At 45.6% G+C, this 26483-nt stretch overlaps 3 protein-coding genes across 8 annotated transcripts; 2 read left to right on the top strand and 1 right to left on the bottom strand.

Moving 5' to 3' along the window:
- Window positions 1-139: 139 nt before the first annotated feature.
- slc39a11 (solute carrier family 39, member 11) lies at window positions 140-26463 on the bottom strand. 6 transcript variants are annotated; one of them, XM_077739474.1, is made up of 11 exons: window positions 26246-26463; window positions 19183-19266; window positions 11462-11579; window positions 11273-11311; window positions 10281-10439; window positions 6904-7018; window positions 4464-4622; window positions 1270-1339; window positions 1073-1171; window positions 838-996; window positions 140-763 (listed from the first exon to the last, which is right to left on the bottom strand). In XM_077739474.1, the coding sequence occupies exons 2-11, from the start codon at window positions 19221-19223 to the stop codon at window positions 676-678; spliced, it is 1047 nt and encodes a 348-aa protein (XP_077595600.1). In that variant the 5' UTR covers window positions 19224-19266; window positions 26246-26463; the 3' UTR covers window positions 140-675. The 6 variants fall into 6 exon arrangements, with proteins under 6 accessions (XP_077595600.1, XP_077595599.1, XP_077595603.1 ...); XM_077739473.1 differs by having other exon boundaries at window positions 6883-7018; window positions 19183-19268; window positions 26246-26459; XM_077739477.1 differs by lacking the exon at window positions 19183-19266 and having other exon boundaries at window positions 6883-7018; window positions 26246-26459.
- Window positions 14703-16398, top strand: LOC144211914 (somatostatin receptor type 5). The gene has a single exon (XM_077739479.1). It carries the CDS (start codon window positions 14903-14905, stop codon window positions 15887-15889), a length of 987 nt encoding a protein of 328 aa, XP_077595605.1. The 5' UTR covers window positions 14703-14902; the 3' UTR covers window positions 15890-16398.
- On the top strand, window positions 21417-24820 carry LOC144211878 (somatostatin receptor type 2-like). Its single transcript, XM_077739404.1, has 3 exons — window positions 21417-21918; window positions 22275-22600; window positions 22672-24820. Exons 1-3 carry the CDS (start codon window positions 21525-21527, stop codon window positions 23104-23106), a joined length of 1155 nt encoding a protein of 384 aa, XP_077595530.1. The 5' UTR covers window positions 21417-21524; the 3' UTR covers window positions 23107-24820.
- Window positions 26464-26483: the final 20 nt, after the last annotated feature.

The following is a 26483-nucleotide window of genomic DNA, read 5'->3' as shown; positions in this document are numbered from 1 at the left end:
GTTGGCATTAGGGACACTATTTTACGAGGATAAAAGCTACAATAAAAAGCATTGGTATTCCAAAAGAAACGTAGTATTTACGGCCAGTAGATGGGAGCAGAATGCCATAAAAGAAGAAAGAATCAGATAAAAAAATCAATCATTCATTTGTTCTCCCTTTATCAAAACTGCATATTTCAACATCCCATAATACAGCATACTATATAAAAAATGATGAGTTGCTGCTTGTGCCGTGGCCTCACAGACATTTTCTTCTCTTCATTTAAAATAGAAAAATGTTTCATCTCAATACAGAGTTCAAGTATTGCCACAATGAGGTCATCGAAACAATTTGACGTTAGCAAGAGATCTAACGGCAGCATTTAAATCATTCTTGACAAAATCAAGCCGAAAATAGTTTGAACAAAAGTCTTTAAAAAAGTCAAGCCGCTTTTCTACCCTCAAAACAAAAAAAAAACAAGAATAGTTCAGGTTAGATCTTATTATAGTTAAACGACAATAATAGTGTATTTGATATGTTTGCTCCTTTCCATTGAAAAGATGCTACTAGCGTCACTTAGCAGTACTAAAAACAAGATGGATAACGAAAGCATCTTTTTTTTGAGACGGAGGTCCGGCATGTCGCGGTAAGGAATGGCTTATGGCGGCTTGCGTCCGAGCGTGGCCCGCGTGTACTCACGGCGATTCGGCCAGTCCCACGTCGAGTGACATCATCACGATAAAGCCCAAGATGGACGTCCAGGAGGCCAGTTTCCCGTTTCCGCTGTGGAAAAGAGTAGAAGAATTATTATTTTTGAGTATTGCGCCAAAATGCCCACTAAAATGAATCTCTCTTACCCGAGCTGAGCCTCAGGCACAATGTCGTCCACCACCACGTAGACCATGGCCCCGGCGGCGAAGGCCAAGGCGTACGGCAAGACGGGTTCGGCCGACGACACGGCCACGGCGCCCAATAACCCGGCCACGGGCTCCACCAGGCCGCTCAGCTGCCCGTACCTGAGAGCGAGAAGGCCGACGCTTCGTCAGGCGTGGCCAGGGTCCCCGCCACGGTGACGGCGAATGGCGCTCTCACCAGAAGGCCGTCCAGGCGGACACGCCCGAACCCCGAAGTGGCAAGCTCACCGCCAGGCCTTCTGGGAAATTTTGGATGCCGATGCCGATGGCTAAATTCCTGCGGGGAAAGACATTTGACAACATCCTTTTGAATCAAATAGGCCCAATTAACCCGCAGCTTCCTATTTTGTTAGTTTAGTAGGTAAGCATTCTTACCTGGCGCTCTGGAAAGTGGCAGAGGACGTCTTTCCAATGGCACCAAAACCAACTCCCACCGCCAGACCCTCTGCAAAAAAAGAAAAGAAAAACAATGACAAGTTGTCCCGGGACGCCTCATGGATTTTTTGAACCAGGACTGCCCAAATCCGGCCGGTTCCGAAGGACCCCAAATTAGCGAGATCTGTTTCCAGAATCTTGCTAAAGATCCCCAAGATTGGATTCAGGTGTGATGCTGAAAACAGAGCGGATGTGGGGGCCCTCGGGGAGCCCACTCTGGCACCCCCGTCTTAAACAAATGAGAGCAAACGGCGGGAGGGCCACTCGGAAATGGAACAATATGCTAATGAGCGAGCAATTATTCACAGTGTGCGCATGGATGGCTTTATCCACCTTCTCTTTGAATATTACAATATCCCTAATTGGACGTCCACAGAGAGGAAGGGGGGGGGCGAGTATTAACGACGCACGGACAGATTTTCAAGAGCGCCACTAGACTACGGCGAGCTACTTTACCACTGTGTTTTACATTTGGCTTTTGCAAAAATTGAATTTCCCAAGCGGAATTAGCACGGGCGGTTGGGGGGCCTTGCCTTGCCGGACGGACACCCGAGTGCCAGATATTTTCGGCCCATTGATTGATGGAGTGAGATGTGGCGTTGGCCCCGGAGAGTCGGAGGCCAAGCGTGCTCAAAGCGGAACTCGACGCCGCAGCCCCTGCCCTCCTCCCCATTGTTCTGCCAGCTCACATGTTCCTGTGGTTACCGGTGACACGCGGAGGGGGGACCATGCAGCCCCCCGCGACCTGTCGATAATCTATTCGGGGGGATTCGAGATTGGCGACCAGTGCTTCAAAATCGTTCATGGGGGGGATGCAGAACAAAAGCAAAACACTGTTATTGTTGTTATTTTCCGGATGGAAAGTGGCGATAGCAACACAATTCGGGAGGAGAAAATATAACGAGAAAGGTTTCAAGTTGAGGAATAAGGCGTCCAATCGTATCGCGTCTCATCATCCTGCTCTGACTTGAATTGAATGTTTTTATCGTATGTATATGTAAGTATAATTAGGGCTTTCACCAGCTTTAAAGATCAGAAATAAATCATGGCACCCATGTCATTTCAGCGCCGCTAACTAATGAAAAGCCGGTTTTCCGGACACGCGGGGAGGATTTAGCGTCTCTTCACGCCGGCCCCACCCACGCCGCAGATAAGCCTTGAAGAATGCTCTGCCGTGTTTTGCGCACGCCGGATTTTTCCCGATAAAGTGGTCTGCGCGCATACAACATATCCATACATCAGGAATGTGGCCTTTAATAAATACGTTGACGCTCAGGACTGCTTTACGTGAGCGATTGGGCCAAGAAGAAAAAGGGTGAGTTCAAAGATGGAGAGTAGCAGAAAGTCCAGGCTGAAATTATGTAGGCAGCGTTATTCCGCCCGGGGCCACCCACAGGTGAAAGTGGCAGAGAAGAAAGAGTGAAGAAAAAGAGCAAAATAGAGAGCAGTGAAAGATGGAAAGATGGAGAGATGGAGAGATGGAGAAGCAGAGCCTGGAGGACCACTTGATCAGCGTCTCTCTCTCTTTTTCTCTCTCTCTCTCTTTTTCACTTATCACGGCTTTGGATAAGGACACGTTCCCCTCACTGAAATAATGAGTTTTTATTCCAGGAGAAAAAGCGCTATTCACTCGCACTCAATCCACAAATGGAGTGTTTTCCTTTGAATGGGCTTCCTGTCTTGCTGTTTACCCCACCCAAAAAATATATATGTTTTTATACTTGGCCTAAAACGAATGATCATGTTTTCCTTAAATGTTTTTATCCCATTCCTATGTGACAAAATCTATCAAGCATGGCCTATTTTAGATGGAATAAAGACAGCCTGCAAATGTATTGTGTAAATCTGTTTTTGTTTAGTTTTTTTTGACGGATAGAAATGGCCTTTAAAGTTGGTTTTGTGGCAGCGAGTCGAAAACGTAGACGCCTACTCCTATTTGTCACTGTCAACCAATGTAGGCCGTGGCTACATTTAATCTGACAGCTTGTTTCGACGACTCCAAGTGGGGGGAGGGGGGGGAAAAAGGTAAACACGGCTGCTGACAGGGAAATGATCACCATGATGATGATGCGCACTTATTAAAGCTTTTGTCATCCTATCATCAAAAAGTCTCCCTGACGCAACACCAAAACTACGACTTTCGACCTGAGTATACGAAAAAATGCACACCCTTGGAGATGAGTAGTAGCCAGGATGGCCGCCAGCCACAGACACGGCACCGTCATTAAAAAAGCGCCTGTCAAAACCGCCATAGATGACCCAACATGTAAAATACAATCATTTTCCTGACAGATACAAAGTACCATCATTATTCCAGTATAGCATAAATTGAGACTAAAAATTGGTAGAATTTTTTTCCCGCTAACTGGCAAATTCTGAACACACGTCGACATAACAAAACATGAATATTATACTCGAATAAATACGGGGTGTACACAAAGTATTGATGCCTTTAAAGTGGCCGTAAATGTGTCGATATTCTGGAAGAAAAAACGAACTAAAAAAATGATTGCTTGTCCGCCCTCGCACTTGAATTGTCTGTCCTTCATTTTATATTTTATAATTATGAAAACGTTGCCGTGCAGATTAAAAAGAGGTCCATATTTCGCGTACAAAAGGGCAGCTGCAACTAATGGACGCCTCCTCCCGCCGCATTGATTGTTTGCGAGCGAGTCCAACCATTAAAAAGAATAAAAAAAAGAGAGAGAGTTTCAGAAATGATGGCCATTTGCAACCAAATGTGACGATCGCGGCGGTCCACAGCTCAAATGGATTTGCCCCGCCGTCAGTCATTTAGTCAAAGCGCCTTCTGGCTTTTAACAAATGCCTTTTTATGTCAAATTTGAGGAATTGATCCACGATTGGCTTCCCTAAATGTCTGCCTTTGTTTAAATAATTAGAAACACACAGCAATGTAAACAAAAAAATGGCATTGACGGGAAATTGATTGAACGTTGACATATAATAAACGATGAGGATGATTGGACGCTACACGATTGGACGTCTACCAGTGCTACGTTTTTACGGAACTGCCGACTATTTTGAGTGGTTTCTTGGTGAGGATTTGATTTTAGCGCAGCTCCGGTTTAGATAGGGCCATGGTTAGCGGTGTAATGTAATATGGTGTCTTTTACCTGGAATGTTGTGAATGGTGATGGCCAGGATGAGAAGAAGGATGCGTCTCCAGCTGCTTCCCGAATGGCCGCCGGAACCCAGGGCTTTGTTTTCCCTTTCTTGGTCCGCTGAAGCACTCCAGTGAGACGTTCTCTTTCGAGGGACTTGAAGACCCTCTTCTGGAAAATTGGAGAAAAGGAAAAAGCAGCTTAACATAACATTTGTCATACGTTGGCCAGGCCATCATTTTCCAAAAAGAATATTGTCTATATTCCACTTGGACGTTTTCACGAGAATAATGCCATGATATCGTACATCACACTAAAGCTTTCTTTTTTTTACAGAAGTTGCACTGCACGGAAAAATTCAGAGAGGGCGAGGAAGACAACTTTTTGGACGGATTGCCCGCGACGGAGCTAAAAAATAAACGTGGCTTTGAAAACCTAAGTCGACTTTTTGATTGGAGACAAAGAGTGAAGGAAGAGCGCTATAAATAATCCAAGAGGTGAATGTCATCCATGTTTACGTCTTTGGTGAAATGCTACAAAAGCTCACCTTGATGGAACGGGGAAACCATGATCGTAGTAGTAGTAGCGTCAATAAGAAAATCAAATGAATCCCCTTTCCGGAATATTTGGGTTACCTGCCTTCATGTCAGTTTATGCAATCTATTTTCAGGACATTTGAGAATGTAAACCATACAAGCAGTTCCTAAAAAGACAAAAGATGGACAGATATAGCTGTAGATAATACAAACTTGCCGCTTTCATATACCACACACGTTTTTGGGCAGATTTGTTGCTTTTTTTAAACTTCTTTGATGGCTGAAAATGCTGATTTGAGACAGAGAACGTTTTTTTTAGACACAAACGTTCATACCAAACGATACCAGATCCTCCACCAATGATTTTGCTGGAACTGAAAAGACAGAGAAACTGAAGAAAAGGGCCAGAAAAGAGAAGCAAAATGATTGGTTTTGTTGGGAAGACAACCAATAGTGCTCACTCTTGCTACTAGGTAGGACTCAGGACTCAAGTAAAAAAATAAAAATAACAAATATATATATTTTTTAAATAAGGGTGACCCTACTTGGCGATTTTTCAATGGTTATTCTATGCACACTTTAGCAATCAAATATGGTATTTCTTTGATATGAAATATGTGAAGCTCATGGGAAGGAAATGAGGCTGAAAAATGCGGGATCATAAACATTTGAGAAGTGCCGGAATGGCGGACGATTAACTTTATGGAAGCGTCTGTTCATAACGAGCGCAGCAACTTTTGTCATTTTAGTACCAGTCGGCTGAGATTAACAAGTCAAATATTAGAAAAAGCCAATGCGCAATTTCCTCCATTGACACGGTGACCTCTCGAGGATTTCAAAATGATTTGTCTGCTCTGATCTGAATGACATTTACGGCCAAGAGAATGTCAATTATTGCAGTAATGTGGCCTGATTTTGTTTGGCGGCGGCTGGAAAATAATGGCGTTTCCACACCCAGAAACATTTCAACTCTGCTCACGGATTTTGTGAAGCTGTGCTGATTTAAAAAAAGGTGAAATGAAGGGGAGCGGAAAGCTACATTGGCTTATGGCAAAATCTAAATAATGTACACTAATGGCCACATCAAAATCAGCAAGCATTCATGCAACCAGAAGGGTTTTTTTTTTCTTTTACACACAGTGAGCCATTTAACAGATGCTTTAGACATTCTAGTAGTATTATTCAGACTTGTGTGGATATAATCCATGTTTTTAAGCAATATTACAACATATTCATATTAAAATCTCAGGGGGAGAGGGGCTTAATAAAAATATCTGTATGTGCTGTGACTTTCCATATTGTAGCGCAATTAACTTGTGACCCCAGCAGATGAATTGTTTTGCAATCTTAATTGACCACAGCCAATCACAAGGCTTGACTTTGCTTCCACTTTGAAAATCTACCTCGAATAAAAACGTGTTGCCATTTGGGTGACATTTAACTATTCCAGTTTCAATCCTGCTTCCGAACTATTGTCATTCTTAAAGGGCCAGGGTTTTAGATGTTTAAAAGTTTTAAATCATTCAATCAGGGTGTAGTGTAGACTTAAAAAAATTAAATGGCAAGGTTTGGCTTTGGCAAGAGAAACCGTTTCGCTGCTCGTTTTTCCCTACGTGAGAACCAATTTGGTCGTCTTGAGAAGACATTTTTAAATAAAGAGGCATGATGGCAATCCCCTGATATTCATGATGTATAGAATGCCAACACCATACAATTGACAGCCACCATTTTGGGACCCTATCAGATGATTGAAATAGAGGAGTAGAAACACACAGATGATAGAAAAGTTTGGAGAGGAAGCCATCAGAGAAGATTGACTTTTTTTTTTTGGGATGCTAATGGTGATGGTGGTGGTGATGGTGGTGGTGGTGGTGGGTATATGAAGGGTGGCTTGCCTGTGAGCGGTCCGGCTCTACCTAGCTTGACGGCTTGGGATTCAGAGAAGGGATAGAAGTGCTCCGCCTCGTTCTCTTTGGCCGTCTTGGACTCGGAAGCCAGGGCCAAGGCGATGTGAGGATCAGAAGCCGCGCCCTGTAGACACAATCCAAAAGAAAAATGCCATTAAACATCAACGCCAAACGCAAAACCGCACGTCGATTCGATGGCCTCAATTTTAAACGAGTGATGCGTTCTCATCGTCAAACGCTACGGGCAGCTTCCGGCAGGAACGTTATTCCATTAGCATTCACCACCGTTCAAATTAGGATGGGGTAATCAAGAAGGCCAAAAAGTCAGGCGCCGACGCACTTCACTTTTAAAAGAAACGTGTGGCGTTTCATCTGCGTTTAAGATGAACACTTGAGGACGACGACACCTTCGTTCTCTACGTGCTCCCACGCATGAAATCATCATGCAAATGAAAGCCGAGCAAAAGAAGACGTACTTTCAATTAATGAGCTTTCTTAGACGTGCTCAGATCAAAGCAGAATTTGGGATGCATTGACATTTAGAACAAACACACACGTGTGTGTGCAACGGGCTGAAAATCCTGTTGACGTCAACCTGGGCGGGGATTGTGCTAATCAAGACTTGCTCACAAAGTTGGAACCTGCAAAAAAAAGTACACCCGCCACATGTAAAATAAGATGAGAAAAATGGAAGAACGCCAGTCAAAAGTGCCACCGTGATTTGATTGCATCATCACCAAACGCTTAAATAATGACGGCAAACCGCTGTGTTGCCATGGGAGATCATCACAATGTCACTTCATGGCTTACAAAATGCACCAAATACAATACTATCCATTTTCACAGGCGCTTTTTACAATCATTACTATTCTTTTGAGCACCCGTGCTACATTTTCTGCTCCTATACATGTGTATTTCCATAGAAAGAGGTGAAAAGCATTGAGCACAAGATGACTATTGACACAGAAAATGATTGCAAGGTAAGGAAATTCCCAGAAAAGCTAGCTCGAATTCCCATCTTTCATGTGGGCGCCCCCGAGGGCCACCGAGTTTGTCCGCTGACATTTCAGACCGCCATGATTATTCAAGTGGAGCGGAGGACGCGCTAGGAAAAACACGCGAGGCGCACGCTGCCTTTTGTAAAGTGATATTCAGTATGGAGCATGAGTTCCGTGTCCACGTTGTGAATAAATGAGGTGGACAGACACACCGCCGGCCGGCCGACCTGCCAATCCCTCGCCGCCCCCGGGGCTACGTTGGCGGCGTACGGTCGGACGGCGTTGGGCAAAGAGCGCCGTCAAGAAGGACGGCCGCTCGTACGGTTTGAACAATTCATAGCTTAGCGGCAAAATGTTCTTAAAGCTGGAGAAGAATGGCCTCCTGGTGAGTTAGCTCAATTCTGAGTCCGTTCCATCCCCATAGCCAAATCCATTCAAGTAATGAGCCAAGCTAAAGGCATCAATTACACGCACAGGATTTGGAAATAGCTCACGCTTTCCACTGGGTTGCCTTATACGTCTTTACAAGACAGATTGGTAAAGAAACCACATGATAGATTAGGTGGCTAATGCAAGTAGCGTCATTGCCAAAAAGCTCCCGGCTTTAACGTTTAAATGGTGGTGAGTGTGGCGACCGCCGTTTGATTGAAACAAAGCGGCGGCCTTGACGGGATAACCGACTCCTTCAATTAAGCATGCCATTGGTGAAGGGAAGGCATTTTAAACGACGGCAATCTATCTGTTTCCTTGATTGACATTCCTCATTTGTCAGTGTACTGAAGTCTGGCTGTAGTCTGATGTATCGATTGACAGAAATCTCGCACTGAATTTCAAAAGGATACATTGCGGATTCACTCATTCATCATCCGGAAGACGAGATTGGAAAGCATAAATCCGACTTGATTACACGTTCCGTCACGCCGAGACTATGCGAACAAGAATGGTCTTTTATAACCTTGGCAAGAAAAAAATCCGGGTCCGGGCCATGGTCACCTCCCAATAAATCCGTCCCCCCCCCCCCCCCCCATGGTGTTAAGGTGCTAAGTGTCTTTGTGTTGCCTCATGGAGTGTCCTTCTCACACACAATGTATCTTTTTGTCTTCTCCCAGGGCACTCCGTCCGGCACTCCGTCCGGAACTACTGTTTGTTGAGGAATCTGTAAAAGTGGCCACCAGCAGCTGTCCAAACATGGATGGCACCTTTTTTTGTCTTTGTGTTGAAGACCCCCCAAAGTTTCCCACTTGATTTCACGCTGGCTACCATCGCAGTTCCACGGTTCCCCCCTCTTACCATCACCATGGAACCGGGTCAAGAAACAGCATTTTTTGAGAAAAGAATATGAAAACCAATGAAAAACTTTGTGTTGTCACGGCAGGGAGAAAAAATATGAGTTCCCCAGCATCCCGATATTTGTTTTGTAGAAAACGATAAGGTTTAGAGACTAAAATAACAATAAGACTAGCATTTTTTGGTAAAATAGTGTTGAGAAATTGCCATCACAGTTCAGCGGATTCATAGTTGAAGCCATATGTGAAACAATAGTCCTACATCCCAAAACGCCCTTATTAAACGGTGTCATCTTTTCTACATAACCGCGATCTGCTACTTGGTATGCTAATTGTGTCATTGCTTCTCTTTCCTTGCGAGAATACGAAAGCTTAAGGGGGAAAAGCCATTCTCCGTCTTATCTTTTAGCAAGCCTATCTGGCTCAAGCTCCGTCTTACTAAAAGTCTTTCGTCCAGCGCGCTAATTGCCAAGTTTCATTTCCCAAGAAATGCCAAAGTTGCCCAGAAGCTTTAACAAATGAGAATATTCCAAATGATGGCTAAAGCCAGAGATAGCAAGGATTATTTAAAAAAATACAAGTCAATTCTTAATTTGCTGGCGAGACGGCTGCTCATGAATTTAAATGACGTCATATTATGTTAAAAAGGCACCAGGTGCCTTATTTTGTTATGTGAGCCACACACACACTTGAAAGATGAGCATATTTCTCCATAATCCGCGCCATTGGAGATGCACCGAACCTTTTTTCTGGACCACGGCTAAACAATCGAGCTTGTAAACAAGACGGAGCGCGTTTCATCTATTGATAAGAAACGGCAAGCTCAGCGGGCATTTTTCCATCTTGCATCCTTCCCCGCTGTGACAACATCTGCCTAGCAGCCTTGAAATTCAAAAAAAAGCAATACTACTCTTTGCTAAATAAGTCATCAAGTGTGTCAACAAGAGGAGAAGAAACCATGTGGTGCGTTTTCATCATTTCCAACAGAGACAAAAGGATCTCTCAACTCTTTTACATAGAAGGCGGACGTCCGCTTTCGGGAGATTGCGCTCGATCGACACGGAAGGAATTTTTGATGAGGGAAGAAAGGAAAGACTCTTACCAACAAGGGCAAAGCCACGTCCGCCAAGTAAACAAAGGCGGCTCCCAACGCAAAGCCCAAGGCCACGGGCGCAAAGGCGAACGAGCCGTAGATCCCAGAATCCTTGGCCATCTCGATGGCCGGCGCCAACAAGGACCAGTAAGAGGCGGCTAACATCACCTGAGGGAAGAGGAAAACAAAGTGTCAAAAGACCAACATCCATTTTAAAAGTTATAAAAAAAAACCAATAAAAGTTGTGGGTATGTATTTTACATCCCATAGTCGATGTTGCGGGCTCATAAATATAACAAGGCAATCCATCCCCATGCAGGAAAAAAAGCCTCCAAAAATGACAGCATTTTTAACACAATACCAGTCAAATCCTCCAATTTTGAGCTGCAAAATAATGTAAGAAAACTTCCATTTGTAAAATAAATCACAATTTATTTATCACAATTTCAATTGGTTGTGTAATTTCCCAGTTGAAGGGTGGAGAAGCCCCCCCAGAGTGTCAACTATTTGTTTCTACGCAATTAAAAAGCCCATTTTTTAATCAAGCATTTAAATGATAGACTGAGCATTACATAGGGCAAATGCATGAATAAATGCGAATATAAGCAAATCCATGAATAAAACATGTGATGATGGGCTGTTCCCTGAGCGGAGCTTTGATGTTTGCTCAATTTGAAAAGTTCAACGCAGCACGCAATGAAAAGCAATTCCTCTTTGCCTGAAAGCAAAAATGAAAAAGCATGCAAAATTGCCCTGGAGCCAACCTTTGGGAACCAATGCCTTGAAAAAATGGCACACTTTATACACTAATTATAACTACATTGTGACATGCTAGTAAAAGATTTGAGACTTTAGAGTTTATCAACTTCAAGAGGGTATATTAAATGGGGGATTTAATATGTCCTCTTAGCCCATTTTTTAAAGAGAAATCTCTGTAGGAATATGAAAAAAGTGTCTATTTTTTAGTCCAAAAACAGAGAGAAAAAAGTGAATTTTCTTACCCCTGCTGCAAATCCTAAACTTCCATCCAACACGTGCCTCTGAAAAAGACATTTTCCATGTTAATAAATATATTTGTCTTGGATAAATATATCACTGACACGTCCCATTCAAAAGCGGAACGATATACGATCGGCAATCCAGTATAAAATTTAAAAATATCCGAATTGTACGTAAAATTTTGCACCAACCTGTCGACCGGAAAAAACAAAGACGGTGGCGGCCCCGGCGGCGGTCAGAGCCCAGGTGAACAGAGTCCCCAGTAGCGCCTGGGTGACATGCGAGTAGCCTTCGATCATCCTTCCACAACTGAAAAACACAGCAAAAGCAAACAATCCAGTCAAAACTCTTTTTCAACACGAACGAGAATTATCCCTTGAATGAAAGCAACAGACGCCTGATCAGAAAAAGTGCATTTGACTCGCATAGAATCAATATCTAATGCCAAACACTGGGAAGATGTTGCGGTGACCCACCTTAAACAAACAGTACAAAACAAACTAAACTCCTAATCTTCGGGCTACAAGAACCAAAAGGTGGTTGGTTACTAAGTTAAAAAGGTGCTTTTGGAGGCAAACATCCCCCTTTCATCCACAGTTATAGAAATAAAGCTGCTTAATTAGAAGTTTCCCCATTTTCAAAAATAAACATGTTACACTGATGCAGGTGTTTATAATAATAAGATAATGAAGAGACAGCTGTCCATGACAATACTAGTCACACTACAAGCATTCTTTTCCTATAAAATCCTACTTAACATAACAGATGCAGATTTTTTTCATTCATTTTTCCAACCTCTTGTGGAAAACAACATACCTACTCTATTTAATGTGGAATCTTGCCCAAAATGCACATGTTTGCAGCTATTATTATTCGATGCAATTAAATGTTGCCAGTAAATGAAGCAAAACACATCATCTTTACTCACGATCAGAAATCGGCTTCCTCAAACTACTGACAAAAAGATGCTCACTCCAAAACATACGAGACGCACCTAAATATACATTTTGATCGTTAAAATAACTTAGATCACCTACTGTATTTTGCTATTTTACTTTCTTTCTAGAGTATTTACTTCCTACTTCCCCGTACACGTGTCTTGACAGTATTGGCACCACCCATTTGATCTTGATTGGCCATAGGTGTGTGACGTCACTGCCAAGCGTCTCAATTTTAAAGGAACACGAACCTCAGAGGCCGGTGCTTTAGGATTTAGGAAATATGAGATGTTATTAACTATTTATAGGTTTAAATTGAGATGGAGGAAAGCCACGTTGGGTTGTCAAAAGTATTTTAGTATCGTGACATAAATGTTGTACCTGGATTAGGAGTAATAGTACTCTGGTATTAGTTTTTGCAGGACCAAAAGTCACCAAAAATGTGTTTACATGGGGTAACTTAGATTCTTCATGGTAATGGTAATTTATTTTATATACTTTATGCTTCTAAAGGTTGTTCTTCCTATTTTTCATGGAAAACAACCACGATACACAGTATAAAAGTTAGATTATCACAGAAGAAGGAACATTTTCAGCAACAAACGCAGCAAACCATGGAATTTAATTGTAATTAATCAGCAATTGTAATCAAAAGGCTATAAGTGACGCTCACACTTTAGAGCAATTTAATTGGAAGTAGAAAGGCTGTTGATGAGCTCCACTAGGAGTTCATTATACTTGTATAATGACAATAAAAGCATTGAATGGAATTCTTTGAGAGGGCGAGATCGGCCGTGTCGGAGGCTCAATCAAGTGGCGCACTTTTATCCGCCTGTCTGGTGTCACACAGGGCCTAGCCAAGCGCGACGTCGTCGCCTCTTTGTGCCGCGGCGCTCGCTGACGCACGTTCCCCGCCGACTTGATCATCAGATGCGTGCCAGTGACGCAAAAAAAACGTCCGGCGGACAAAACACTTGCGTTCGCTAGCAAAGGAAAGGAATGGACGACGCTACATCTTGTTGTCAACTTCAAATTGAGCCCAATTTCACGCTGAAATCTTTCACAAGGATCATTGCTATGGTGAAAAGACGGCCTGGTTGAGACGCCCTTTAAATATGTTTGTGGGGGATTTTTTTTTAACCGAATTTCACTGTTCCAACTTGGAGACTGCTTGTAAAATCACAAATGACCTCTTCTGATTTTGCCATTTACATTTACACACAAAAAAGTCCAAAAATTATGAATCAAAAGCCACAACCACTTACAAAAAGAATGAAAACCAAGGGAGACGTTTGGTTATAATCAAAGACACCACATTTATTTTGATTCGGATCAACTGACGCTGTATTTGTTGGACAATAAAGACTGTTTGCTTCGGAATTGGTATACAAATCTGAATCCCTCATCCATTACACGGTGCTAGACTCCAATTCCTAATCAAAGTTGCGCTTACGGCGCCATTATTTGCTCCTCCGGGGTCCGTTTCATATAGAACATTTCTCAGGTTTCGCCATCGTGTGGGAATGTTCATCCCAGGGCCGATAAAGGAGACTTTAATCTCCATGTTTGCCTCGGTATTTGTGTGCGGCGGACAAAAGTATGAGGAAAAGAATGCCGCAATGACAGCAAAGTGAAAGATTGCCCGTGAAATATGAAGCGCCTTCACGGTGTTTTGCGGGATGATTAATAGGGGGGGACGGGATGTATATAGGAGGTGGGCCACATGGTATAAAGTGTTGGCAGCAAAGCCGCCGCCACCGCCGCCTCCTCCCTGCCTAATCACGTTCTACTACAAAGGCTTTTCTTTTTTTCTTCAGCAAACTGGAACTAATAGCGGTTGCCGGCCGGACGGGAACCACGGCGGCTCCATAAATCTTCTGATGAATGAGCGCCGAGACGCTGCCGAGAGGTGTTAAGTGTCTTTAGGAATCCCGTCCTACTCTGGATAAACACTCGCGGCATGGGAAATCACGGGTGGGCTCAGCTATTTGCTGGATTTAAGACGGGAGGACCCCCCAGAGGATTTCTGGGCCAGTCGGTGATGACGGGATGGAGCTGATGGTCCCGAATCTCCTTCCTCCGTCCGTCCATGTGTCCTTATTTCGTGACAATAGCCAGACGTGTCCAACGTCAACCCGAGAAAATGAGCGAGAAAACATTTCTTTCCCGCGGGGAGATGGAATTGTGCGAACGGGAGATGCTATCTGCGCGTCTGACCTCCAGTTTTGACGGCGAGCCGGAGGGCTGGACTGCGTGGAGACAGATTGGAGGGGAGGGAGGCTATGTGTGAAGTAAACACAAATGGTGGGGGAGCAAAAAAAAAAAAAAGAAAAAGAAAAGAAAAAGTTATGAAAACAAAGTGTGGGAGCAGATGGGGTTTACCTTGGAAACAAGCATTGCAGCAGAGAACCTGAAGGGGGAGGGGCTAAAGCCAAGCTGGACTTTATCACAGACGCTCTCTGGAGACCCATCAACGAGGGGGTGGACGGCTTCTAGGCGCGCACACACCGTGGGGGGAAGACTTATAAAAAGGGGCTCCCGGGAGGAAGAGCGGCCAATCCCAGGGTCCGCCCGTCTTGGAGGACTTGAAGCAAAGCCCCCAGAAAAGACTCTTTCAGTTCCAGGGTGTGCCAGACAGGCCGGATCCTTTGGCTTTTTCCTCTCCCGTCCCGGCGCGGCGCCATTCGTCCGGCCATGGAAGTGGACATCCAAAACTGGACGCGCGCCGACGAGCGCGCCGACTTCCGCGTGGACGCCTTCGGGGCGACCACGGCCGTCCTCTACCTGGTGGTGTGCGTGGCGGGCTTGGCCGGGAACTGCCTGGTGGCGGCGGCCATCCTCAAAGTGGACAAGATGTCCTCGGCCGCCACCGTGTACATCTTCAACCTGGCTCTAGCCGACGGCCTGTTCATGGTGGGCCTCCCGTTCATCGTCAGCCAGAATTTCCTGAACCGATGGCCTTTCGGCGAGGCGGCGTGCAAGGCCGTCACCGTCCTGGACGGCCTGAACCAGTTCACCAGCGTCTACTGCCTGACGGTGATGAGCGTGGACCGCTACCTGGCGCTGGCCGACCCGCTGAGGTTCGCCTCGTGGAGGACGCCGCGACGCGCCAAGGCCGTCTCGGCGCTGATGTGGCTCTGCTCGCTGCTGACCATCCTGCCCATGGCGTTGCGCTTCTCGGCCGAGGGGGGGCTGTGCGTGCCGGACCTCCCGTCCGACGACGGCTGGCGGCTGGGCGTGCTGTCGTACACTTTTGTCCTGGGTTTCGCTTTGCCCTTTGCCGTCATGAGCGCCTGCTACGCGGCCTTGCTGCTCACGCTGCGACGACGGAGGCGGCGGGAGGCGCCGGAGGATCGTCGTCCCGAGCGACAGCTGACCAAGATGGTGGTGGCCGTGGTGGTGGCGTTCGCCGCGTGCTGGCTGCCCTTTTACGCCGTCAACTTCTGCTCGGCCCGCCACGAGGGGCCGGCCTTCGCCCGGGTCTTCGAGCTCTTGGTCTTGCTGTCGTACTCGTGGAGCTGCGCCAATCCGATCCTCTACGCCTGTTTCTCCGACACTTTCAGGAGGTACTTCCGGGCGCTCCTCTGCCCGGGCGCCAAGGCTCCGCCCGGCACGCCAGGCGACACCGAGCGGCAAAATCCGAACGTCACGGAAGTGCAGGACGTCAACGTTTTGGCGTGAATATTATATCTAAGAAGGAATGGCATTTGTTGGCGTGTCATCTGCTGTCCTCTTAATGATGTCATCAGAAAGATTTGATGGGCAGGATGTCGCTTTTAGTTTTTTTTATTTATGTACAGCACTTTGTTTCAGTTGCAGTTCTTTTTTTTTATTCTTCTTCCATCCATTGTAAGACAGCTGCATTCCAATTAGAGGAATTTCTAAGACTTTATCTCTTTGCCTTCTGGTGTTCTGTCAGACTGCGCTTATTTGTATACTAATGGCTTTCATAAAAATTCTTCTCCTACTTGTGTCCACTGGGGGCACTCTATTGGGCTTCTTCTGCCATTATGGCTGATTTTGGTGTTGGCAGCTGGCACCAAAACAGATGCATGCGACCCATTTGCTTCAGGCAAGAAGACACAAATTGGACAAGTTGGACTTTTTGTCCTGGTGCATTTGCATAATTGCGCAAGAGAAATCACTTTTCTTGGCTAATAAAATGAAAACTATCTCATAACAGTGCTTGAAATGATGAAAAAATATATTGGAGTGACAATCTATGTTGTTTTCATTGATGTAAGAATGTTTTTCTGCTGTCAAATGAGATCTTGTTTCAAATTTGGCACAATTTGTGGTCCTCTTTGGAAATATTCCATAAATAAAGCATCCTTATCATTGTGTAGTGCTTTTTGTACATTAATATAAATGTCACATGAATGTGTCTTTCTATTAAAAGAACATTTTTAAACTTCAAATGTCCATAAAATGAATGAATGGATGAAGTTAGGGTATAATGAAGTGGGATTTACAAAGAGAGAAACGACAAAAGCGCAATTAATTGTGACGTTTGATTTGCCGCTTGGCCACTAGCCCCAGGCCGGCCAGCCAAGCAAGCAAGTGTCTGCCGCATCTTCTCATCCATATTAATAGCTCCTTAATCATTAGTCAGAAAAGGGAACTCCCCCGTGGGCTCAAAAGAAATCGTTCTAAAATGGTGTTTTCATCATTTTTTGGGTACGGCAGATGAACATGTGGTACTACAACGTTATTTCTTTTAAATCTTGGAGTGAGACCACTCGATTTTCACGGCTTTACCGGTCGGTACTTGGTTATTTTTTATTTTTTTTTTATATCCACTTTGATCTACTTGAACGGAACGATGATAAAAGATGAGGGCGACAGCTGCAAGTTAATGACGTGTCAAACTTCTCCGAATGGATATCCGGACGCATTTTTACGAAGCGGCGAGGTCAAACGGGTCAAAAATTCTGCCCGGATGACTTCACACAAATACACTGGGAAGAAAAAAAATGGCGCATTAGCACAAATATGAAGGGACATTTAGAGAAGAGCTTTGTTTTCATCATCCAACCCAATTTAGCGTTTCAATTTGCTTCCTCGTTTTCTGATTGGACACGTTTTAGAATTGAACTTCAGTATCGGTAGATAGTAGGCAATGATAACAAGCCCGGTTGTCATTTTCAATGGCCTCTTTCCTTCGGTTTAGGGGTGCCGGAGCTTATCCCGGCTAACCACGGGCAGGAGGAAGGTTGCTAGCCCACCCGCCGATAAATAAATAGCTAAATGGATGAACTCCGAGCGTGTTGAGGAAGTATTTTGTCTGATCTGTAATTGCAATCATGCTCCCGGCGGATGATTTGAAACAAGCGGGCGTTGGAAATAAATCAGTTCAAAGTGTTTATGAGACCAAATCTCTTTTTTTTTTTTTTTCCTCCGGCGGCCAAAGAGAAACTTGTTTGTTTTGCGTCTCCGATCCCACGGTGATGGACGACCCAAGTGAGTATAATCAAACGATGGCTCAAACGCCCAAAGGTCAAAAAAAAAAAAATGGAAAGAAAAAAAGAAAAGAGTGGATTTGACACAGATGTCAGTGTGATGAAATAATGCGTAAAAGGGCTGAAAATCCCCCGGGAGTCAATGCACATATTTGATTCTGTCAGATAAAAGCGTACGGGTCATTTTTACGGTTTTACAGATATTTTATTAAAAATTGTGCGAGTCGGTATTGACGTGCTATTAAAATGACGATTGGGGCTAAGAAACTATGCTGCCAAATCATATAAATCATATTTTTACTTCATTAGACTCTTAGCAACAGTGAAATAATGTTCTCAAAAGAATTCTGCCTTTTTTTTTTTACATTCAAAGTGGTCAAATGAATAAAAAATGCTCACATTTTCATGTCTCTCTCAAGGAATAATGTATCAATTATTTATGGCTCTCTTCGTCAAAAAGGTTCCCGACCGACCCCTCATTTAGAAAAAAATAATCTTTCCGATTATAATATGAATTGTTTTTGCTGAATATTTGTGCATGAAAGAGTGGAAGAAAATGGATATAGTCCAAGTTCCAATCAGCTGATTTTGAGGATCTGTCGATACATTGATAAGACCTTGTGCAATGAGTTAAAAAGGTTTTTCAGTCTATTGAATGCTCAAGCACCTTTGGACCGTGTCAGTGTGCACGTCAGTGTGTGTGTGTGTAAGGCCATCATCTGGAATCAAGGTGTTGCGCTTCAGATAAATCACGTGAAAGTGAAGCTTGCGCAAGCAACAATGCTACTGTGAAGATTTGCCAGCGGCGCCATCGGATCAGTCACGCTCGCAGTGGGCCAAGACGCGTGAAATCCGCGCTGGCCGCCGGAGAAGGAGCGCCCTCAACGTCTAGGAAAGGAAACACGGGCCTAGACCCCAACCCAGAGACGCCATGTTTGTTTACGGCCCTTGCTAGATAACGACAACAGCGTTGGTTCAAAGTCAAAATGGCCTCTTCGCCGCAAAGCCTCGCTAAGCGGCCGTTGTCGTCGTCGTGGCGTCTGGCCGTAAAGAACGGGAGGATGAGATTGTTTATTTGTTCCATTTATCAGATCCGGCGTTAACCTTCCGCCGCCCACGTCCGTCCGGGTGAAAGCTTTATTGCAAACTCCCGCTGAGTGTTAGCAAATCATAACAACTTTTTTACGAGGGAAAGACTCAAGTGTGCCAAGAAGGGAGTCGCACGCCATCAATTGTGTCTTTCGCAAAGCGCCCGTTTGTCTTTTGAAATGACGAGCGCCACTTCCGAGGGCTTTAACGGGAAAACGCATCAATCCAAAGACGCAAAATGCTGGTTAACGGCGGGGAGAGCGGGGTCCTGGCTTCAGCACAACAAAAAACCTTGGCAAACGGGCTACTGATTTACTATGTGGCAATCGCTATAAAATGAGCTTTACAAGATAGCTACGTTTTGGCTAAAAAACCAGACTGTACTCTGTTCAAACTCATTGTTTTCAAATACTAAATGACACTCACCCAAATGGAAGGTATGATGGTGACGATGCCGGACATCCCATCCATTTGGACTGGGAGGGTCGGCAGAAAACGATGTCTGGGTGTCTCTCATGTGAATAAACAATAAAAACAAACAAAAAAGCTATTGAGATATATATCAGTAAAATGCTTGTAGTACATAGTACATATATCACAAGTGGCTAGCACAGTTCGAGGGTTCGATTCCAGTTGGATCCTCACTCTCCGCGGTTTTGCCCTTTGGGCTTGTGTGGGTTTTCTCCGGGTATTTTCCTCCCAAATCCCCCCAAAAAACAGACACGCTTGGCTAATTAGTTCTCCAAATTGTCCCGAGCTATGACTGACCACTCATTTTTCTCCTTGTGCCGTGCAATTGGCTAGCTGGGATGGGCTCCAGCACCCCCATGACTCTGAGGATGGATAAATAGTTGAGAAAATGAATATGCCACATATGATGCACATATTTGGACTGCTTTAAAAAAGCTAAAAGCCTTACACGTATACAGATATTGATGAATTTAGCCCCCCTGCACCGAACTCCCTGCCCCCATGACTCCCTCTCTTTCTCTCTCTCTCTCCCAACCTTTCTCCCTCCCTCCCTTTTTCTCTCTCCCTCTTTCTCTCCCCCTCTCCCCGTCTTCTCACGCGCACCCGTGGCCGTGACGCACTGTCGCCGGTCTCCTCCGCTGAGACTTTTCTTCTCTTAGCTCATTATTTTTTGCGCAGGTCGCCAGAAAAGTCAGCCATAGAAAAGAGAGGAAAAAAATTGCCGTTAATGAAAATGACCTGAGAGGCACGCGTGGCCGCCACGGGGGTGCCGAGTTCACGCCCGCTCGGAGCGGAGCGGAGCAGGTGTACGGATGGACTCCAGGACACCTCGGCGGGATGGAATGGAATGACGGCAACATTTTAAAAGTAAGTCTTTTGCCGCGACGACATCAATAAAGAGGAAATGTTCCATTGAATTTGATGTCACGGATAGGAAATTATTACAAATTGATTCTGCATGTTAAGCCTCGGCGGGTTTAACGTCAAGATCGTTGGGGTGGCCGTAAATTGCACCGTGTTTAATTACTATGTCCTTTTTGTCGCTGGCTTGCAAAGATTGCAAATATTCAGGGGCTCTCCAAATATACATTGTCATAGACACGATAATATTCGGCATTTTTTTGCAACCGTGGCAAAAGGTCCGGTGACAAATGTTTGGGGGGTTCATCGAAATGTCCTTCTAATTGCGTCTTGGAAGAATTGCTTAATTTCATTAGTGGCGGACGAGATGAGCTTGCACGCGACAATTTATGCCAGCGCGACGTTCTTCCGCCGGCGTGGCTTCAATTGATTTTGATTTTCAAATCGATGTTAACGCATTTTCCTAATTTGGATTTGCAATCATTAGCAACTGCCTCGAATTGAAATTTACAACTAAAAAAAAATGTTCTTCCTCTGGCCAAGACGCTCCCTCCCACCAACGACTTTATTACCCGTCGACGTCCAATCCATTTCAAGTGGCGTTAAGGCAAGAAAAGTCCAAATAAATTGAATTTCTAGCGTGGCGCCGTCTGACCGAGCCACACATGCAGACATTTAGTCCAAAAAAATGGACGTACATTTAATCCCCAAAAGTGTATAGAGCTCCAACAAGGCTTGAACTATTGAAACCAGAAGAGCAACGTTTGGGAGGAAGTACTCTGTCAAGCGGTAGGGCGACCCCTCCTCCCCCCAGGGCTGTTTGTCCCCCTGATCGATTGAATAAACATTTGTCTTGTCTCCGACACCCCCCTCCAACCTGCCTTTTTGCATGAATGCACACAACCACACACACACACGAGCGTCAAGCATCAAGCCGACACGATTGGTCGCGTCATAACGGGGGAGTTTCTGCTTTGATGCGACGGCGGTGGCGGCGGCGGCGGGCGCGACTCAAGAGGCCACGTAAATCATTTTCCAGATGATCCGCTCGTTGAACTCTTTCTGATGGGATCTTTTTCAAATTGGCTTCGGCGTCTAAAAATGGCCGTTGTCCAGTACCAAGAAACATCCAAATGAAGTCCGAATGTTTATCGCCGGTCCTCCCGTATGGAAGGGATTGGACATGTAGCTGTAATGTAGCCACAAGTGGGAGCGCATTTCAGTTGGATTGATAGAAATGACTTGCAGAAATGGAAAGAACAAGCCCCGCCCCCAAAAATAAGGGGATCAGTCCTACACTACAGTTCCGTACTAAGTGACTTTTTTTAGCAGGTACGGCGTCACGTGGTCTGACGTGTTCGGCGATGTGAGCGCTCCTGGGAATTAAAAAGCAAGCGGTCCAATTCCCCGAGCGACCCCCGCCACCGGGAGGCGCCATGGCTTCGGATCCGTGGTCCTTCCTGTCGTCCTCGCCCAACCTGAGCGTCCCCGAGCCGCTCCTGTACGACAGCTACCTCCAGGGCAACGGCTCGCTGGCGGAGTCGGAGTATAACGTGAGTCAGGCGGTGGAGCCGCACCAGGACCGGACCAGCTCGGTGGTCATCACCTTCATCTACTTTGCCGTGTGCGCCGTGGGGCTGTGCGGCAACGCCCTGGTCATTTACGTCATCCTGCGCTACGCCAAGATGAAGACGGTGACCAACATCTACATCCTCAACTTGGCCGTGGCCGACGTCCTGTGCATGATGAGCCTGCCCTTCATCGCCTTGCAGCTGGCGTTGGTGCACTGGCCCTTTGGCGAGGCCCTGTGCCGGGTCATCATGACCGTGGGTAAGTACCAAAAAAGACGCAGAAAATGAGTGAGCTGAGGCCAAGCAAGGGAAAAAGTATTGCTTATACTCGGGTAGATACGCAGAAAAAGTACCGCTTATACTCCAGAAGATACGCCCAAAAATTGCAGCTTATACTCCGCAAGATACACCCAAAAAAGTGCTGCATATACTCCGGAAGATACGCCCAAAAAGTGCCTCTTATGCTTTAGAAGATACACAAAAAAGGGCCACTTATACTTCGGAATATACACTAACAAAAGTGCCACTTTGCCCCGGCAGATACACAATGCTCACTAGCCGCTGCTTTTGCGATATTTTATGACATTTCTTCTTCTTCTTTTTCCTCCTTGTGAGACTCCCTAAACCAGTTCACCAGCATCTTCTGCCTGACGGTGATGAGCATGGACCGCTACCTGGCCGTGGTCCACCCCATCAAATCCACCAAATGGCGCAAGCCGCGCACGGCCAAGTTGATCAATCTGGCGGTTTGGGGCGTGTCCACGCTGGTCATCCTGCCCACCATGATCTTCAGCGGTCTCAACAAGGTGCCCGTCTGCGGCATCGTGTGGCCCGAGCCTCAGGACGTCTACTACACCGCCTTCATATTTTACACCTTCCTGGTGGGCTTCTTCTTGCCCCTGGCCGTCATCTGCCTCTGTTATTTGCTCATAATCGTCAAGGTGAGGCGCCATCTTGGGAAAAAAATCATAATAATAACAACACTAATCCTGGCTTCAACCATCTCCCTCAGGTAAAATCGTCTGGAATGCGAGTGGGCTCGGCCAAACGCAAACGTTCGGAACGCAAGGTGACCCGCATGGTGTCCATCGTGGTGGCCGTGTTTGTCCTGTGCTGGCTTCCCTTCTACGTGTTCAACGTGACCTCGGTGACGGGCTCCATCCGTCCCACGTCGGCCATGAAGAGCACCTTCGACTTTGTGGTGGTGCTGGGCTACGCCAACAGCTGCGCCAACCCGGTCCTCTACGCCTTCCTGGCCGACAACTTCAAGAAGAGTTTCCAGAAGGCGCTACGTCTCAAGAAGGTGGCCGGCCTGGACGACATGGAGCGTAGCGACAGCAGGCAGGTGGAGCGTAGCAGGGCGCTCAACAACGCCCTGATGGCCAACGCCAACATGGAGGCGCACGACGCCGCGCTGCTCAACGGGGAGCTGCAGACCAGCATTTGAGGGCGTGACGGGACCAGATGAGCCCCGCCCCGATTCAAATGGAAAGTACTATTTGGCAACGGCGGCCCCGGGAAGGGACGTTGACCCGGGCCCAGCGGATGAGGCAACCCTATCTCGTTGACCCCGAACGACATGGCTGACGTCGGCTTGGATGTGGACCGGAGGACACCAGATTTTTTCTCTCCAGATTTCAGACAAATCCAACCAAGAACTCGCAATTTTTCCACTTAAAAATAAACAATCTAGTATGTCCGGGTGACTTGATCACAATTAAAATGGATTTGATGGGCCGTGAAGGAGGAGCAGAACCAAAAAGATGTTTTTTTTCATTGAAATTGAACAATGAGAAGTGGCCGGCAAGCGGTTTGACCATCTCTAGGAGCCCCAATTGGGCCGGAACGACGCCGCCATGCTAACGACGACTTTAGCGCTTTATGTCTCGCGAGCGAGAGAGCGCCGCTGGTGGGAGGCGTCGGCAAACATCGGGCGCCACGCTGAGGAAGCCAAACAAATTAGCCGGGCGACTTTCAAAAGAGAAAAAGGCAAAAGGAGAGAAAATAAATAAGAAATAATGGCGCGCGCTAATGATCTGTTACTTGTTTGGAAGAAGCCAAGGGCCAAGACAGCGCTTGTTATTTCCCCCAAGCAACGACCAAGGACTGGCGGGCGGCCGAGCCCTAAAAAAGAAAGCCGTTGTCTCGATTGGAAACAGCTCGCTCGCGCTTGTAAATACGAACGGCGTCGTGGGCGGGTCAAAAGGTCAGTCCCATGTTTGTTTGTATCTGTTGTTAGCATGTCTGTGGAACCTTTGGCTGTGCGCGCTTGACATTTTGCGCAATCCTGAAGAGGAGTGGCTGTCTGCACTTAACCCCGCCCCCCTCATTAACAGAGCCTCCACGTTTCAGAAAAGCGTGACTCATTTTTGTCTCCCAGACGCACCAACCAGAGCGTCACGTGGGCACTAAAGCGGGTTTGGAGCCCTCCTTCCACCTCCAAATTGCATCTGGCAACCCAAACGATATTTCAGGATTTTTCAATAAAAAAGATAGCTGAATCACCAACAGGTGCATTATTAATCACGGGTATTTTATGGAATTGGGCCCATTTTGCACTCTGGGAGGCTACATTTTGGGCTCGGTGGGAATAGTAAGCGCTCACTGGTTTTGCATAATAACGTCGGCATGGCGACCGACGAAGGTCTGCCTCGGAGGCTTCATTCCGATGCCAAGTCGCTTTTTCACCTGATGTTCAACAACGCAACAGGTCTGACAATTTGTGGTCCAAAGATCAACATTTTGCAGTTGAATGCTTTTCTCTATCCATTTTTTCTACCTGGACGTCCTTTAAAATAACTGTCATTTGTGGACTAGAAAACGCCGCTGACGCCAAGCCACGCCCACAAAATTGGGCCTGAAAATAGCTGGCGGAGGGAGAAAAAAAAACATCATTGGGGAAAAATACAAACAAGGGGATGAATGACGTGGGCTATTGAAGGTTTTCACTGTATTTTTTTCCATTTATTCAAGGTGCCTTGTAAGCTAGCTCATCATTTAAGCCCCATTGTTTGTGAAAGGCCATGACAAAATGTCATCCTATTTGTCATTTCCCCAAATGAAATTGCTCACGCTTGTGATTTAACGTAAAAATTTGTGATGACGTTATCGTATAGAATACCCTTGATTGTATTGACACAATATTATGTCGTTTTCCGTGATTAAAAACACAAGACGCCCATTCTTCTCATGGTGTTTTTTTGGTGCACTATTTGATAAATAAGTGACAATTACTAGAATGAACATTTTTGGTATTGATGAGTACTAAAAAATGTCCTTTTAATGTCTAGTTTGCAACTTTTGGGCCCTGTCCAAGATGTCTGCTATCCAACATTAACATCAGAAATATGTATATATATTTTTTTTGAAAGAGCTACTATTGTAGCGCCATTGTTCTGTCTCTATTTCCCATCACACTATCGTAGAAGCGCTGTGACCATGAACGCGACGTCGCCCACAATGTTTCTGGTTCCCGACGACATTAAAAGCCTCCGCTGTATAGTTTCATCCTGGTCGTCATGGACACGCACGCCCGTTCACGCATCGACGTTAGCATATTGATTCATAGCACACCGGCAGCGTTCTATCGAGCACCTGTTGAAAAGCGTACCAAGACCGCACGAGCAAGAAAGGCGGCCCCAGGAGAAACAAATCTGTCCCAAACAAATCAAATACTACTTTGTCGGCCTCCATTCGTGATGAAAAGGGGTCGGTTCCCAAGACTGGACCACGTCCCAAAAGCGCAAAGTGTAAGAGCGTATTCTGTTTGATCCAGCCCAGATGCCCGTGTGGCGGCCCCGAAAAAAGGAGGAGAAAAAAAGAAGATAGCATGTGATCAAGAGGAGATGCTCAGCGTGTCGTTTTGGCCTGCTTTGATCTCTCATGCAAAAGCTTGATGAATGCCAAGTCTTTTCGGGGACACGCTCCATTTACAACCTCAATATCACAACTTGGACGGGGAGGAACAACATATTAAGAAAGAGTACTTTCATTAAAGCATCTCCATTAGTGGCCGTTAAGAGTAAACGGAAAGTGGACTGCTTTAAGTGATCCTAAAATCAAGGATTTATACATTTAAGGGTATTAATTCACAGCATTGGCTTGTTTCGCAAAAAGTAATGAAGCTTCCTCTTCGTAAAGCATATGGAAGTGATTTACAATATCCGTATGAAGACTTGACAAGAATTTTAAAGGAGTAGCGTTCTGAATAATACCGCCGTCTGCTGGTCAAACATATGCATGACGAGTTTGGATCCGGCCCTGGAGGGCCCCGAAGCAGTCTGCCATCCAGTCCGTTTTCCATATCTCCATCCCGATGATTTGATTTGTTAGTAGAGAGAGACATGGGAAACCGAATAAATAGGAAAAAAATGGCTTCTAATTACTTTTACGATCTGCGATTCAATGAGCGTTTCCTGTTTGCTGCAGAGACTAAATCAAACAATCACTGCACACTTTCTGATCGATCCAATCCAAAACAACTGCCCCACAGAACCTCTCTGTAATTTTTTTATATACAATTTATCACAGAAAAACGATTGATAGCTGGTGTCTTAAAATATTGTAAAGTTGCAATTGCTTCTTACCTTCTCTTGTAGGTAGTCAAACGTTGCTTGTCCAAGTGACTTCAGACCACCTTAATCACTCTGTCCAGTCCATTTTGAACACCTAAGAGTTCCGAGACTGCTTTGTTTTGGTTCTTAATATTTCTACCTGTTTTAATGCGATATGGATTTTAACAGCACATGTTAGAGTGAGACAGCAGCAGGCGAATCAATCCAGGGCCACGCCCAGAGCAGGGCCACAGCAGCAGGTGGCAATCAG

This window comes from Stigmatopora nigra, chromosome 18 (assembly GCF_051989575.1).
Source record: "Stigmatopora nigra isolate UIUO_SnigA chromosome 18, RoL_Snig_1.1, whole genome shotgun sequence".
Classification (NCBI taxonomy): domain Eukaryota; kingdom Metazoa; phylum Chordata; class Actinopteri; order Syngnathiformes; family Syngnathidae; genus Stigmatopora; species Stigmatopora nigra.
This window is presented reverse-complemented; position numbering and strand designations above follow the sequence as displayed.

What these genes read in the sequence shown, in the direction of transcription:
- LOC144211914 (XM_077739479.1), top strand. Translation starts at nt 14,903, where the DNA reads ATGGAAGTGGACATCCAAAACTGGACGCGCGCCGACGAGCGCGCCGAC.
- slc39a11 (XM_077739473.1), bottom strand. Translation starts at nt 19,223, where the DNA reads ATGGGATGTCCGGCATCGTCACCATCATACCTTCCATTTGG. An exon ending in TTGTTTTTTCCGGTCGACAG is followed by an intron (nt 11,312 to 11,461) that starts GTTGGTGCAAAA and finishes TGTCTTTTTCAG; the next exon opens with AGGCACGTGTTGGATGGAAG. An exon ending in GTTTAGGATTTGCAGCAGGG is followed by an intron (nt 10,440 to 11,272) that starts GTAAGAAAATTC and finishes CTCTTCCCTCAG; the next exon opens with GTGATGTTAGCCGCCTCTTA.
- LOC144211878 (XM_077739404.1), top strand. Translation starts at nt 21,525, where the DNA reads ATGGCTTCGGATCCGTGGTCCTTCCTGTCGTCCTCGCCCAACCTGAGC. An exon ending in CCGGGTCATCATGACCGTGG is followed by an intron (nt 21,919 to 22,274) that starts GTAAGTACCAAA and finishes CCTCCTTGTGAG; the next exon opens with ACTCCCTAAACCAGTTCACC. An exon ending in ATTTGCTCATAATCGTCAAG is followed by an intron (nt 22,601 to 22,671) that starts GTGAGGCGCCAT and finishes CATCTCCCTCAG; the next exon opens with GTAAAATCGTCTGGAATGCG.